Here is a 14,416-nt window from a genome sequence, read left to right on the forward strand (position 1 = left end):
ACCTCCTGGTAGGACGCAGTGGCGATCCTCACATGTGAGTTTCTGGGCTCTAGAGAAAACTATAAGTCCCAGAATGCGTCTCGGGCCCGGGCTTGCAAATCAGCTCCCTGCGCGGGGTCCCAATGCACTTTGAAGGTGAGAGTCAGGCTGTTAATGGTTCCTAGGGAAAGACAGTCTAGCACGGCCTCGCTGCCTCCCACTTTCATTCCTATTAAGTTGTCTCCATGCCCTTACAAACGCTGTGCTCTCCCCTAGGAATACCTTCCGCTCACGCCTGTCTTGATGCGGCTAACGCTCCAACGTTGTTCCCCTGCCTCTTCAACTTAAGCGCATCTTGGATCTTTTTTTTTTTAATAAATTTATTTATTTTATTTATTTTTTATTTTTGTCTGTGTTGGGTCTTCACTGCGTGTGGCCTTTCTCTAGTTGCGGCGAGCAGGGGCTACTCTTCGTTGCGCTGCGTGGGCTTCTCATTGCGGTGGCTTCTCTTGTTGCGGAACGTGGGCTCTAGGCATGCGGGCTTCAGTGGTTGTGGCACGCGGGCTCAGTACTTGTGGCTGGCAGGCTCTAGAGCACAGGCTCAGTAGTTGTGGTGCACGGGCTGAGTTGCTTCGCAGCATGTGGGATCTTCCCGGACCAGGGCTCGAACCCGTGTTCCCTGCATTGGCAGGCGGATTCTTAACCACTGCGCCACCAGGGAAGCCTCTGGATCTTTTTGAGTACCCAGTGAAACTCAACGGACCCTTTCCCCAGGAAAAAACACGTTATTTTGCAGGTAACGTTGGGGGTTCTGCGAACTGGGAACTCTTGACCACTTGGAAAAGAGGCCGGGAATAGGTGGAATGATTTTAAGACAAGTGATTTGATTATGCTGGGCATAGATAGGCCAGAGAGACAGCCCAGTAAGGAGCTAGCAGCAAAGGAGGTGGGGAAGTAATCTGACAGAGCGGGGCGGTAAAAGGGGAATGGAGAAAGAAGGAGTAGGAGGATGGCAGAGTGGCCAAAGGTATATGCCTGCTCCATGACCCCAAACTACTAGTCTCAGAGATAGGCAAAAAGACTGACAATGTTTGGCACTGCAGCCTTGACCACGATCACAGAAACCTGGAAACACCCTAACTGCTCATCCATGGAGCTCATTAAATAAATACTATGCAGCATCTGTAAACAAGATTGAGGAAGTTTTCATGTACTGACGTGTAAACAATTTGAGATACACTAAGAGAAGGGAAAAAAGCAAGGTACAGAACTGTATGTAAAGGATGCTGACATTCATGAAAAAATGTACACATGGGAAATTTATGGAAGAATACACAAATTGATAAAAAGTAGCTGCATTTTTATGGTATTTGAATTGTAGATCCTACACGTGTTACTTTTTCAGTTTAAAAAACTGTAGCTTCTAAGAGCACCACCAGCTCTGTAATTGGCCATATCTGGATTAGATCCTAGGCCTGTTTATTTGCTGGGTGATAATGACCAAGTGACTTCATTTCTCAGTTTCCTCATCTGTAAAATGGGGAACCATAAAGTTGCAAGAATTAAATACACTTGACGACCATTTAGAACAGTGCCAGGCACAGTATAAGCACCTTCTAGATCACACATGTTATCATCACTGTGTTTACTGACAACTAAATTAAGCCACATGTCTGAAGAGTCAAGGTCAAGAACCAGAGCTTTGGAGCCCAGCTGCTTCTTCCTTGATGGTGACCTTGGCAAGTGACTTCCCCCTCTCTGGACCTGTTTCCCCACCCCCAGGATGGCTGGGGGGCCTGAGCCAAAGGAAAGGAATGCAGCTCCCACTCTGAGTACTTCCTACATGGTCAGTTTCCAGATACCAACTACTGCTATGGTTACTTATTATTATCAATTGGGGGTGGGGGGGGGACATGGGCCCCAGTGACACTCAGACCAGGAAGGGGACCTAGACAGGCCACCTCCCCAAGAAGACACGGACACACACTATGTTACAAAAAAAAAAAAAAAAAAAATCCTTCAATATCTCCCATCCCCTCCCTCCCTCCTTCCCCACCCCAAGCGGGGTCAACCCAGTGTGATTCCCACAGAGGCCAGGGCTTCAGTGGCCCAGGAGGGACAGAGGGTGGGGTCCCCATACATGGTGCCCATAAAGTCCCTCACGAAGTCGGGGAAGCGCTTCTCCACAATGCTGGCACGCACAGCGCTCATCAGCCGCAGCTGCAGTGGGGAGGGGAGGGGGTCAGCAATCAGCCGCCAGCATAGGGGAGACCCCCCATCCCCCTTGCCTCACCCCTCCCAGCTACAGGCCCACCTGATAGGCGATGTTGTGGACAGTGAGGTGGTGCAGGGCCGCAGTGTTGTCGCTATGGAGCAGTGTGTGCAGGAAGGCCCGGCTGTGCCTGGGGACAGAAGGAGGGGGCTCAGCAGGGCCGGGTCCTTCCCCCCTCCCTGCCCTCCCCCTGCCCCCAGGTTCCGTCCTCCCCTACTTCTGGCAGGTGGGACAGGCACACTCTGGGTCTATGGGGCGGAAGTCTTTCTCATACTGTTTCTTCTTCAGCTGCAGGTTCCCTGTGGGCACCAGGGCAGAGCCAAAGCGCTGGGGGTGGACAGGGGGAGGGGAAGGTGGGTCAACCAGGTCTTCCCCCCCGCCTTGGCCCCCGCAATCCCTCTCCGGTCTTTCCCCTGCCAAGGGCCTCACCGCTGTCCGTGTGGGGAAGACGCAGTCAAACATGTCGCATCCGAGAGCCACGCAGACCACCAGATCAGTGGCATAGCTGGGGGTGGGGCCGCGGGGGAGGGGAGCAGAGAACCTCAAGCCCTGGTCACATACCCAGGACCCCCTCCCCAAGACTGGCACCCTCAGAACCACACCCAGCAGAGGGCCATGTCCTCCTCAGTTCCCTCCCAAGCAGGGCTGTGTCCTTCCCCCTCCCCGACCCCCAGAGGCAGGGGTTCCCAGGAATCCCCTCCCCGCAGGAGGGGCTGTCTCCCCTCTCCTCCACATACCCAACCCCCATCAGGTATCGGGGCTTGTCCTTAGGCAGCCTTGAGGTGCTCAGCGCCACCATCCTCCAGAACTGGCCCTTGCTCTCACCCCCGCTCAGGCCCCCGATGGCAAAGCCTGGCACATCTCTCTTGGTCATCTCTGGGGGTGCAGGGGCAAGGTCAGCGGTGATCAGAAAAAAGGAAATAGGCCTCAGTCTCCTCCTCCTCACCCTCAGAGCAGACCCTGCCCAGACCTCCACAGGCCATCAGGAAAAGAGAATGTGACAGAGAGAGAGAATGTGTGTGGTGTGTGTGTGTGTCTGGGGGCTGCTGGTGATCTCAGCTACCGTTTATAGAATGCCTGCTGCATGTCAGGGCCTCTTCCTCAATCCTCAGGAGAGAGGCCCAGGGCCCACACTCCCTTAGCTGAAACCAGATGTGTTTCAGAATTTTCCAGATTTTAGAACAGTGAACATCCTACATGCTGAAGAACAGCCTGTCATCAGACGCTGTAACATTCTAACAGCAAAAGGTATAAAGACTCATAACAAACTGGGGTCAGTAAGTCTGGTCTTGCCACCAAATGAATTGCAAATTCTTGCGTGTTTTGGATATTAGAAGTGGGCAGGGGACTTCCCTGGAGGTCCAGTGGTTAGGGATCTGCACTTCCACTGCAGGGGGTGCAGGTTCGATTCCTGGTCAGGGAGCTAAGATTCCCACATGCCTCGCGGTAAGACCAAAAAAAGAAAAAAAAAAAAAGAAGTGGGCAATTAGGCTCCAGAATTGCAGGGCAGGGGCTGCAGATCTGCACTGTGGTTGAGGCATGCAGAGCTTAAACCACTGGCCCCAGGCCACATATGCCAGAGGATGGATTCGAACCCAGGTCTAGCCTCAAAACCAAGACTTATCTCTGGTCCCAGCTGCCCAGTTCAACTAGGGGGGGAGGCCACAGCATTGACAAAGCACTGCAGGGGGTGCAGGTTCGATTCCTGGTCAGGGAGCTAAGATTCCCACATGCCTCGCGGTAAGACCAAAAAAAGAAAAAAAAAAAAGAAGTGGGCAATTAGGCTCCAGAATTGCAGGGCAGGGGCTGCAGATCTGCACTGTGGTTGAGGCATGCAGAGCTTAAACCACTGGCCCCAGGCCACATATGCCAGAGGATGGATTCGAACCCAGGTCTAGCCTCAAAACCAAGACTTATCTCTGGTCCCAGCTGCCCAGTTCAACTAGGGGGGGAGGCCACAGCATTGACAAAGCAGGCCTGGTCTGGGGCTGGGTTTTGAAGCCGGAGTGAGCAGCAGAAACAACTGGGGATGAGTTGTTCAAATGCAGCTTCCCAGGTCCGCCCTGGCCCCAGACTCCGACCCAGTCATAGGGAGAGCCTGGGGGGTTCTGGTGCGGGCGAGACTCAGAGCACTGAGAAGCGTCACCGGGACAGTGCTTGTTAAACTGCAGGTGGCCGAGAAATGAATTTGATTTGATGGGATGAGATCAGGGTTGTTGCTGTTGTTGTCTTTTTTTAATGAGAGGGAACAGAAAATACCGTATCAAAGAGTATCTCATGTATAATGGTAAATGCTTTAGGAAGCCTTGGTTTCCGCTCTCATATATGTGCATTGCATCCGGAGCCATGACACGAAATGTACTTCTGACTGTGGGTCTCCATTAAAAAGACTTACTGGACCAGGGGTGGGGGTGGGGACTGGGGGTGGTGGGCAATTTGAGGACAAAAGGAATTACAACAGGACAGTCTTCACCATAGCATACGCTGATGCCAGGTGCAGGTGGGACACCTTGAACAAATTTTCCCATTTATTCCTCACTTCGATCCCATGACATTGGGAGTATGTTCCCATTTTACAGAGGAAGAAAGTGAGGCTCAGAGAGGCCAAGCCACTAGCCTAAGGATGCACAGCCGTGAGGCAACAGCTCAGGGGGTTGGATCCAGCTGCGTGGACTCCAGAACCCAGAGTCTTGCCCGTGACACCTCACTGCCTTTGAGCCCCCATCTCTGCCTCCACTTTGTCTCCATGGCCGCCGTCTTGGTTCAGGCCTCACTGTCACCCTCCCCCTGGGCAACTACTCCAGCTTCCTCTATGGGCCGTATGCTTCCTATCTCACTGGGATTTTTCTCCCACTCTCCCACTCAACAGCCTTCCATGGCTCCCCAGCACCTCGGTGTGCTGTCCCAGGGTCTCCACCGTCAGCACAATGCCTCGGGCCCAACCCCTTGCTCCTGACTGCATGTCTCACTCCCCAGGGATGGAGCAGCTCTATGTATCTGTTAATGCTGTAGGTTCCAGAGCCCAAGGTCTGGGTTCAAATCCCAGCTCTGCAACATGCACGCTGTGTGGCTGGGTGTAAGTAACTTAACAGCTCTGTGCCTCAGTTTCCCCTCCTGTAACCTTGGGAAGCTGGTAGTTCCCACCTTACAGGATCTTTATGAAACCTCAATGGGTCAGTCCATGACCAGCGTTTGGCATAGTGCCTGGTGAACACCCGAAAATTGAAAGCTATTGGAATTTTTATTCTCCAAACACACTCTGCTCCGTGCTGCCTGAGGGCCTTTGCTTCAGCTGTTCCTTCCACCTAGAGTGCTCTTTTGTCCATTAATAACCACTCTTGGACTTCCCTGGTGGCGGAGTGGTTAAGAATCTGTCTGCCAATGCCGGGGACACGGGTTCGATCCCTGGTCCGGGAAGATCCCACATGCCGCGGAGCAACCAAGCCCATGCCGCACGACTACTGAGCCTGCATTCTAGAGCCCACAAGTCATAACTACTGAACCCGTGCGCCCCAACTACTGAGCCCACATGCTGCAACTACTGAAGCCCATGCGACTAGAGCCTGTGCTCTGAAACAAGAGAAGCCACCGCAATGAGAAGCCCATGCACTGCAACAGAAAGTAGCCCCTGCACACCACAACTAGAGAAAAGCCTGCATGCAGCAATGAAGACCCAATGCAGCCAAAAAAATAAATAAATAAAAATTTAAAAAGAGAGAAAAAATAATAAATAAAAGTAGGAGTTGCAATATTAACATCAGAAAAAAATAAAATTCAAAGCAACACACATCAAAAAAAGCAAGGAAACTATTTTAAAAAATTTTTTTTTAAAAACACATAATAATCACTCTTGGGAACTTCCTGGCGGTCCAGGGGTTAGGACTCCACACTCTCACTGCCGAGGGCCTGGGTTCAGTCCCTGGTTGGGGAACTAAGATCCCACAGGCCACAGCGCAGCCAAAAACAGAAACAAAACCCCAACTCTCTCACCACCATCGCATGCCAGGCCCATGTGGGGCTGTCTGCAATGGAAAAGCCCTGGTCCTGTTGGCACATGGCTTTACCTTCGAGGCAGGTGGCCCGGAGATCCGCATCCAGCCCACCCTGGATGATGGCGAAGAGGTTCTGTTTGTCTGGCCGCTGATGGGCTGCAATGCACCGGTCCAGCCAGCGGATTGATCTGAAAGAGGACCCTGGTTGTAAGCCATAGGGACTTGGTGAGGGATAGGGAGACAAGGCTGCAGGACCAGGATCCTCTCCCTCTCCCCCTCCCTCTCCCTACACACACACACACACGCACACACACAAACACACACACCTGTACATGGCCTCTTCCACACGTGGCCCCGTCACAGTGCTGCTGACCACATCATCCAGCTGCATGATGATGTCTGAGCCTGGAGAGTGAGACAGGAACACAGTCACTGGGAAAGCCCCCACGCTGAGGACAAGCTGGACCCCAGGTCCCTCTCCAGGTCTTACTGACTCCCATTTAACCCCCAATCTGCTTATATAGCAACCAGAGGAAGCTTTTCAAAATGCACATCTGATCTTGCCACCTCCCAGCTAAAACCCTGCCCTGGCACTACTGTAGAATAAAATCCCACCTCGGGGATTCCCTGGCGGTCCAGTGGTTAGTACTCGGCGCTTTCACTGCCGAGGGCCCGGGTTCAATCCCTGATCGGAGAACTGAAACCTCACAACCTGTGCGGTGCAGCCAAAAAAAAAAAAAAATCCCACCTCTGCAAACTTACCCTTCAAGAACAAAATGATGTGTGTAGCAAGTGATTCTTCATAGTGTGTTGGGTAATAGCAAGATGGGAGTCCAAGTGTCACAGCGGTCTAGTTAAGTAAACCATGGTCCAGGCCTTAATGGAAGGTTCTTTCACACAATTCCAAAATCCAGAAACTTCTCAAAATCATAGGATTTTTCTTATGCTTATGGCATCCTCATTTGGCAGCAAAACCTGAGACAGTTGTCATCTTTTTAAAAACCTAATTTACTGTGAAGGTTCATAAGTGTTAATGCAATAAAAGTGAAGTGTAGGGACCTCCCTGGCAGTCCAGTGGTTAAGACTCTGCGCTTCCACTGCAGGGGGTACGGGTTTGATCCCTGGTCAGGGAACTAAGATCCGGCATGCCACACGGTGCAGCCAAAAAAAAAGAAAAAACAAATGGTTAAGATGGTAAATTTTATGTTATGTGTATTTTAACACAATTTTTTTAATTGAAAAAAAAGAAGTGAAGTGTAATACCACAGGGTACTGCCCCAGACCCAATTGAGGTACTGTGTAATAAATGGTATGTACCCTTTATTATCTTTCTAAAATGTGGGAATGCTGAATTCTGACACCTATCTGGCCACAAGAATTTCAGATTAGAGACTGTGGACTTATAGGTTAGAAATCGCAAGGAAATATTGCCAAGATGTATCATTATAGGAAAAAAGCACAGTGTACCACACTAGCCAAAGATGGGGCAATTTGAGAAGCAATAAGGATTTTAACTGCAATGGATTGAAACGTATCAAATACATTTAAACCCATGAGTTCATGGTGATCCTAAAAAACTAAACATTAGTTTGTCATTGCTAGAAGATGCTACGTAATCAACCCGTGAAAACTAGTAAATGAGGGAAAAGAACGAATCCCACTCTTCCTGTGTGAACTAAACTGCTTGGTCTCCCAGGAGTAGGTGAGAGATGTTTCTCTTTGTTTTGTTTTTTTTTGCGGTACGCGGGGCTCTCACTGTTGTGGCCTCTCCCGTTGCGGAGCGCAGGCTCCGGACGTGCAGGCTCAGCAGCCATGGCTCACGGGCCCAGCCGCTCCACGGCATGTGGGATCCTCCCAGACCGGGGCACGAACCCGTGTCCCCTACATCGGCAGGCGGACTCTCAACCACTGCGCCACCAGGGAAGCCCGAGATGTTTCTCTTTACAGAAGTAATCTGGCTAATAAATGAAGAAAGGATGACAGAATTGGAACATCACCGGTTTGCAATTGCTAATAATGGTTCCAGGGGAGGAGCATGACAGCTCACTGGGAGAGACAGGCAGACATCAGATGCTCCCTGATGGACAGACACACTGTGAAGACTTCTTGCCAAAAGGAAGAAGGACTTGAATCTCTGGCTTTAACGTCTAGATCCAAGTACCAACCTACAGGAAATCTAGAGGGTGGAGGAAAACTATTACACGACACCCAGGGGATGCAACCAGCAAAATTCAGACCCGGTGAAACACGATAGGGCAAAGGAACCAGTTTCTTCAAGAAGCAAATTGCTGGGACTTCCCTGGTGGTCCAGTGGTTAAGAATCTGCCTTCTAATTCAGGGGACGTGGGTTCGATCCCGGGTCAGGGAACTAAGATCCTATATGCCGCGGGGCAACTAAGCCCATGCGCCACAACTACTGAGCCCACGCACCACAACTAGAGAGGCTGTGTACTGCAACTACTGAGCCCGCACGCTCTGGAACCCATGCACCACAACTATAGAGAAGCCCATGCGCCTCAAAGAAAGATCCCGCGTGCCACAACAAAGACCCGACACAGCCGTAAATAAATAAATAAATACATCTTTAAAAAAAAAAGAAGCAGCAAACTGCTGGGGCATCCCCTGGCAGTCCAATCGTTATGACTCTGGGCTTCCACTGCAGGGGGCATGGGTTCCATCCCTGGTCAGGGAACTAAGATCCCACAAGCTGCTCGGCTCGGCCAAAAAAAAAAAATTTTAATGAAAAAAGAAAAAAAGATGCAAAAAAAAAAGAAAAAGAAGCAAATTGCTAAAAAAAAAATGGAATTGGAAGGCGAAACTATATGATATGTAATATATATAATATATTAAGAGACTTAAGAGATCTTTCAAACAACTGCAGTATCTGCACATTATTTGGATCCTGAAGTAAACACACTGTAAGAAAAACTGACATTTATGAAACGACTGGAACGTTGAACACTGGCCAGATATTTGATGATGTTAATGAATTATTGTTAATTGTTTTTAGGTGGGATGATGGTATTGTGATTATGTTTAAAAAAAAAAAAAAACAAACTATGGGACTTCCCTCGTGACGCAGTGGTTAAGAACCCGCCTGCCAATGCAGGGGACACAGGTTCGAGCCCTGGTCCGGGAAGATCCCACATGCTGCGGAGCAACTAAGCCCGTGCGCCACAACTACTGAGCCTGCGCTCTAGCCCGCGAGCCACAACTACTGAAGCCTGCGTGCCTAGAGCCCGTGCTCCGCAACAAGAGAAGCCACTGCAATGAGAAGCCCACGCACTGCAACGAAGAGTAGCCCATGCTCACCGCAACTAGAGAAAGCCCGCGCGCAACAACGAAAACCCAACACAGCCAAAAATCATAAATAAATAAAATAAATTTTTTAAAAAAACTATGTTTTGGAGATACAAATTAAAATACTTATAGGTGAAGTGGTAGGACGTCTGAGATTTGGTTTGATATAATACAGATGATCTACGGAGACTAAGAAGTTAGAAAAAGAAAACCAATGCAAAACTAGCTAAAAATTTTAAAATAAACAAGATACGTAAGATTGCAACTATCAAAAAATAAAATAAAATCAGTGAAGCATATCTATTAACTAGTATATTATTTGGCTATAAAAAGGAATAAAGTACTGATGCATTCTACAACATAGGTGAACCTGAAAAACATTATGTTAAGTAAAAGAGGCCATTCACAAAGACCACCTATTGTATGATTTCATTTACATAAAATGTCTAGAATACACAAATCTATAGAGACAGAAAGTAGATTACAGGGCTTCCCTCGTGGCGCAGTGGTTGAGAGTCCGCCTGCCAATGCAGGGGACACGGGTTCGTGCCCCGGTCCAGGAAGATCCCACATGCTGCGCAGCGGCTAGGCCCGTGAACCATGGCCGCTGAGCCTGTGCATCCAGAGCCTGTGCTCCGCAACGGGAGAGGCCACAACAGGGAGAGGCCCGTGTACCGCAAAAAAAAAAAGAAAGTAGATTACATAGGGCTGGAGGAGGGAGGAATAGGGAGTGACTGATAATGGGTACAAGATTTCTTTTTGGGGTGATAAAAGTGTTCTGAAATTAGATTGTGGTGATGGTTGTACAACACTGTGAATACACTGAAAACCACTAAACTGTACATCTTATTTTTATTTTTTTATTTATTTTTGATCTTCTTTTTCTTTTTAAATTTTTTTTTAATCTTTGGCCGCACTGTGCAGCATGTGGAATCTTAGTTCCCCGACCAGGGATCAAACCTGTGCCCGCTGCATTGGGAGCATGGAGTCTTAACCACTGGACTTCCAGGGAAGTCCCAACCTGTACATTTTAAATGGGTGAATTGTCTGTATATCATATCTCGATAAAGCCATTAAAAAAAAAAAAGAAGTCAACAAAACAGAAAACCAACAAATGAAGAAAACGAATAAGCCAGAAGTTGGTTTTTGGAAAAGATCAACAAACTCAAAATCAATAAACCCCTAACAGACATCAAGAAAGAAGAGATCACAAGTTTTTAACATCAGGAATGAAAAAGGAGACATCACTACAGACACTATAACATTAAGAGGTTAATAAGAGAATATTATGATCAACTTTATGCCAAGAAAGTTGAAATAAAGTTCAAGGAATGGCCAAATTCCTTGAAAAATCCAACTTATCAAATCTGACCCAAAATGAAACACAGACTCTGAATAGCCAAATCAAAATGTCAAAGAAATCGAATTCATCATTAAAAACCTTACCACAACAAAACTCCAGGCCCAGGGGGATTTACTGGACAATTCTATGAAACATAACACCAATCTTAGGCAAATTCCAACAGAAAATAACATGGGAGAAGAAGTGGGCTGGGATACTAATGAAACATAATGGCTTGTGACCTGGTGATTGTTGAAGCTGGGTGACAGGTCAATGGGGTTGTGTCTATTTTGGTATATACTTGAAATTTTCCAAAATTAATAAAAATGCAAGGTACAGAAGACTGTGCCATAAATAGCATGCTCTCATCATGGAAAAAATAAGAATAGATTTGAACTTGCTTGTATTTACATAAACTCTGGAAGAATGCATAAGAAACTAGAAACAGTGGTGACATGTGAAAGAGATGGATAGAATATAGGCAAGGGAAGACCACTGTTTCCTGCACACATCTTTATATAGAAATATATACAAAATGTTTTCTTGTTCAATTTTTTTCTTTAAAGGACAAACCAAAACTCACAAGGTCCTGTAGGACCTGTCCCCAACACCTCCCTGTCCTCACCCTACACACACACACACACACACACACACACACACACACACACACTCCCCCTACCTGACTCGGCTCCAGCCATGCCAGTCTTGGTCCTGCTTCAGGTCCTTTGCACTGGCTGCTTCCTCTTTCCAGAACATACTTCCCCTCTTTGGACATCTAGTTTATTCCTCCTCATCCATATGGATTTTGGGGGTCCACAAACACACACACACACACACACACACACACACACACACACACACACTCCCCCTACCTGACTCGGCTCCAGCCATGCCAGTCTTGGTCCTGCTTCAGGTCCTTTGCACTGGCTGCTTCCTCTTTCCAGAACATACTTCCCCTCTTTGGACATCTAGTTTATTCCTCCTCATCCATAGGTTTTAGGCCTAGGGCAACATTCCCTGAGCCTACAGACTGAATCATGCCAAAAGTCCCACGTACTTGGCCTTCACAGTCAGGGTCCCAACCTTATATCTATTTGTGCCTTTAAAACAATTTTTTTTTTTTTGGCTGCACCATGCGGCTTGCAGGATCTTAGTTCCCTGACCAGGGATCGAACCCGTGTCCCCTGCAGTGGAAGACAGAGTCCTAACCACTGGACCACCAGGGAATTCCCTAATAACTTATTTTAATAATAATATATAATTATTCAAAATGTTAAATGCACCCCCAATTTTTAAAAATACAACAGGATATTTGGCGAAAAGTCTCTTGCCCACCAAGGGAAGGATTACAAAGGGGCACAAGTAACCCTTTAGAGATGATGGACATGTTCACTATCTTGATTATGGTGAAGGTTTCATGGGTGTATACATGTGTCAAAACGTACCAGAGGGTACACTTTAAATATGTGCAGTTTATTGCATGTCAGTTATATCCCAATTTTTAAAAAAGGAAAAGAATTTAAATGCTCCCTGTCTACCAGCTCTTCAGTTCCCTTCCCTCCAAGAACCTATACTACAGTTTCTCACTTTTCTTTCCTGAGATACAGTAAGCAAATAAAAGCAAATCACGTGTTTGGGGTTTTTGGGGTTTTTTTCCATACAAATGGAAACACACAATGCACTCTACCTGCACTGTTTTTTGGGTTTTTTTTTTTTTCTCTTTTTTCCGCCTTTCTAATTAAGATGTTTTCACCAATGCCTGTTTCCCTTTTCGACTGTAAGTTCCACGGATGGTATGTCACCAGCACCCAGGCCCATTGCTATAAGCAGAAGCCACAGAATCTGTACATAGAGGGGTCTAAAAGCACCAGTCTGTTTGGAAGATGCAAAGTTTTGAACCTGTTTCCATAGCACTTTATGAGATTGAGAAATGTTAATTGTCCTTATAAAGGAATAGGGGATATTGATGGAGATGGGAGGGGTCTAAAGCCTCCCCGATACCTCCCTGTTGCCCCCATTATTTCAACATATCTTTGCTCAGCTAATTTACTATCTAAGAGAAACAGTAGCAAGAAAGATAATACTAAAAGCTACTACTACATGTCAGGCATTGTGATAAGAGATTTACTGACATTACATCGTTATTTTTGTGAACTATCCCCTCAGCTGAGGCTCAGGAAGGGGGAGTGACTTGCCCAAAGCCAAGCAGCACGAAAGGAGCAGGCCCGCCTCACCTCCACTTCCGAAAGGCAGGGGAAGGGGCGGCTCCCCGGTATCCGCTCACCCAGCGCGTTCTGGATCTCCACGGATCTCTCGGGGCTCAGAAGGGTCTCGTCACCATCGTAAGGGGAGCGGAAGCGGACACCCTCCTCCGTCACTTCGGACAGGGACACCAGGGACACCATCTGGAAGCCGCCGCTGTCCTGAGGGAAACCCCACCGCAGGGCTGTCAAGAACGGGACTGGGGGGCTTCCCTGGAGGCGCAGTGGTTGAGTCCGCCTGCCGATGCAGGGGACACGGGTTCGTGCCCCGGTCCGGGAAGGTCCCACATGACGCGGAGCGGCTGGGCCCGTGAGCCATGGCCGCTGAGCCTGCGCGTCCAGAGGCTGTGCTCCGCATCCCGGAGCTGACCCCGCCTTACCGTCAGCAGGTTGTGCGGCCAATTCATAAAGCCGTGGAGACCGCGGGCTTTCTGGATCAGCTCGGGGCCCTGGGGTGGGGGAAGAAGGGTCAGGCTACGGATAAGGGCAACCCTTGGGGCTCATATTGGAGCGACAGGGTTGGCCAACTTCCAACCTCGCTGGTCCCTCACGCCCAGCACAAGGCCTGAGCCACCCAGGACTCTCGATATGCGTTTTGTCGATACAGTTTGGGAGGCGTGCCCGGGTCTAGGGAATCTCCTGGGCTCCCCCACGCTTCGCCGCCGCCCAGCCCGGGGCGCAGCCCACCCACCGGCCTCAGACCCAAATGGTAGGTGTTGCCCAGGCAGATGCGGCAGCCCAGCGCGTCCAGTTGCTCGGCCGTGATGCCCTTCATGGTGGCCTGCGTGCCCACTGGCATGAACACTGGAGTAGCCACCGGCCCATGTGGCAGCCGCAGCTCCCCTGCCCGGGCCCTAGAGCGGCTACACTCGGCCACCAATTTCATGATGCGCGGAGCCGACTCCAGGGAAGTCGGGCTGGCGACTACCGCCATCTTGCCTGCCGGAACCACGTGGGCCGTGGAACACCCTGGGCGGCGCCATGTTGGATGAGGTCACGTGGCGCGCGACGCGGGCAGAAGCTTGGGGAGAGCGTCAGATGAACCATGGAAACGGACGTCTGCGAGCTTTTCTCTGCGATGCGCCCAGTTAGTTCCCACAGGCAGCCCACTGCTGCGAAGTATTAAAATTGTGTTGGTTTGGAGGCCCATTCCTGCCAATTCCTCGAAGTAAAAGCCTCTCTAGCTATAATTTTATCTTCCATCAAATGGGCCGAATAATAGTATCTAGACATAGGGACGTTGCGAGTACTGAATGACAGGATGGATGTA

General features: G+C 49.0%; 1 protein-coding gene across 1 annotated transcript; it reads right to left on the minus strand.

The window, feature by feature from the left end:
* Positions 1-1,978: 1,978 nt before the first annotated feature.
* On the minus strand, positions 1,979-14,095 carry QTRT1 (queuine tRNA-ribosyltransferase catalytic subunit 1). Its single transcript, XM_007107274.4, has 10 exons — positions 13,838-14,095; positions 13,527-13,595; positions 13,170-13,308; positions 6,570-6,648; positions 6,316-6,431; positions 2,989-3,127; positions 2,681-2,756; positions 2,469-2,578; positions 2,294-2,381; positions 1,979-2,199 (listed from the first exon to the last, which is right to left on the minus strand). Exons 1-10 carry the CDS (start codon positions 14,078-14,080, stop codon positions 2,047-2,049), a joined length of 1,212 nt encoding a protein of 403 aa, XP_007107336.1. The 5' UTR covers positions 14,081-14,095; the 3' UTR covers positions 1,979-2,046.
* Between the last annotated feature and the right edge of the window lie 321 nt (positions 14,096-14,416).

Source organism: Physeter macrocephalus, unplaced genomic scaffold, assembly GCF_002837175.3.
Source record: "Physeter macrocephalus isolate SW-GA unplaced genomic scaffold, ASM283717v5 random_213, whole genome shotgun sequence".
Taxonomy (NCBI): domain Eukaryota; kingdom Metazoa; phylum Chordata; class Mammalia; order Artiodactyla; family Physeteridae; genus Physeter; species Physeter macrocephalus.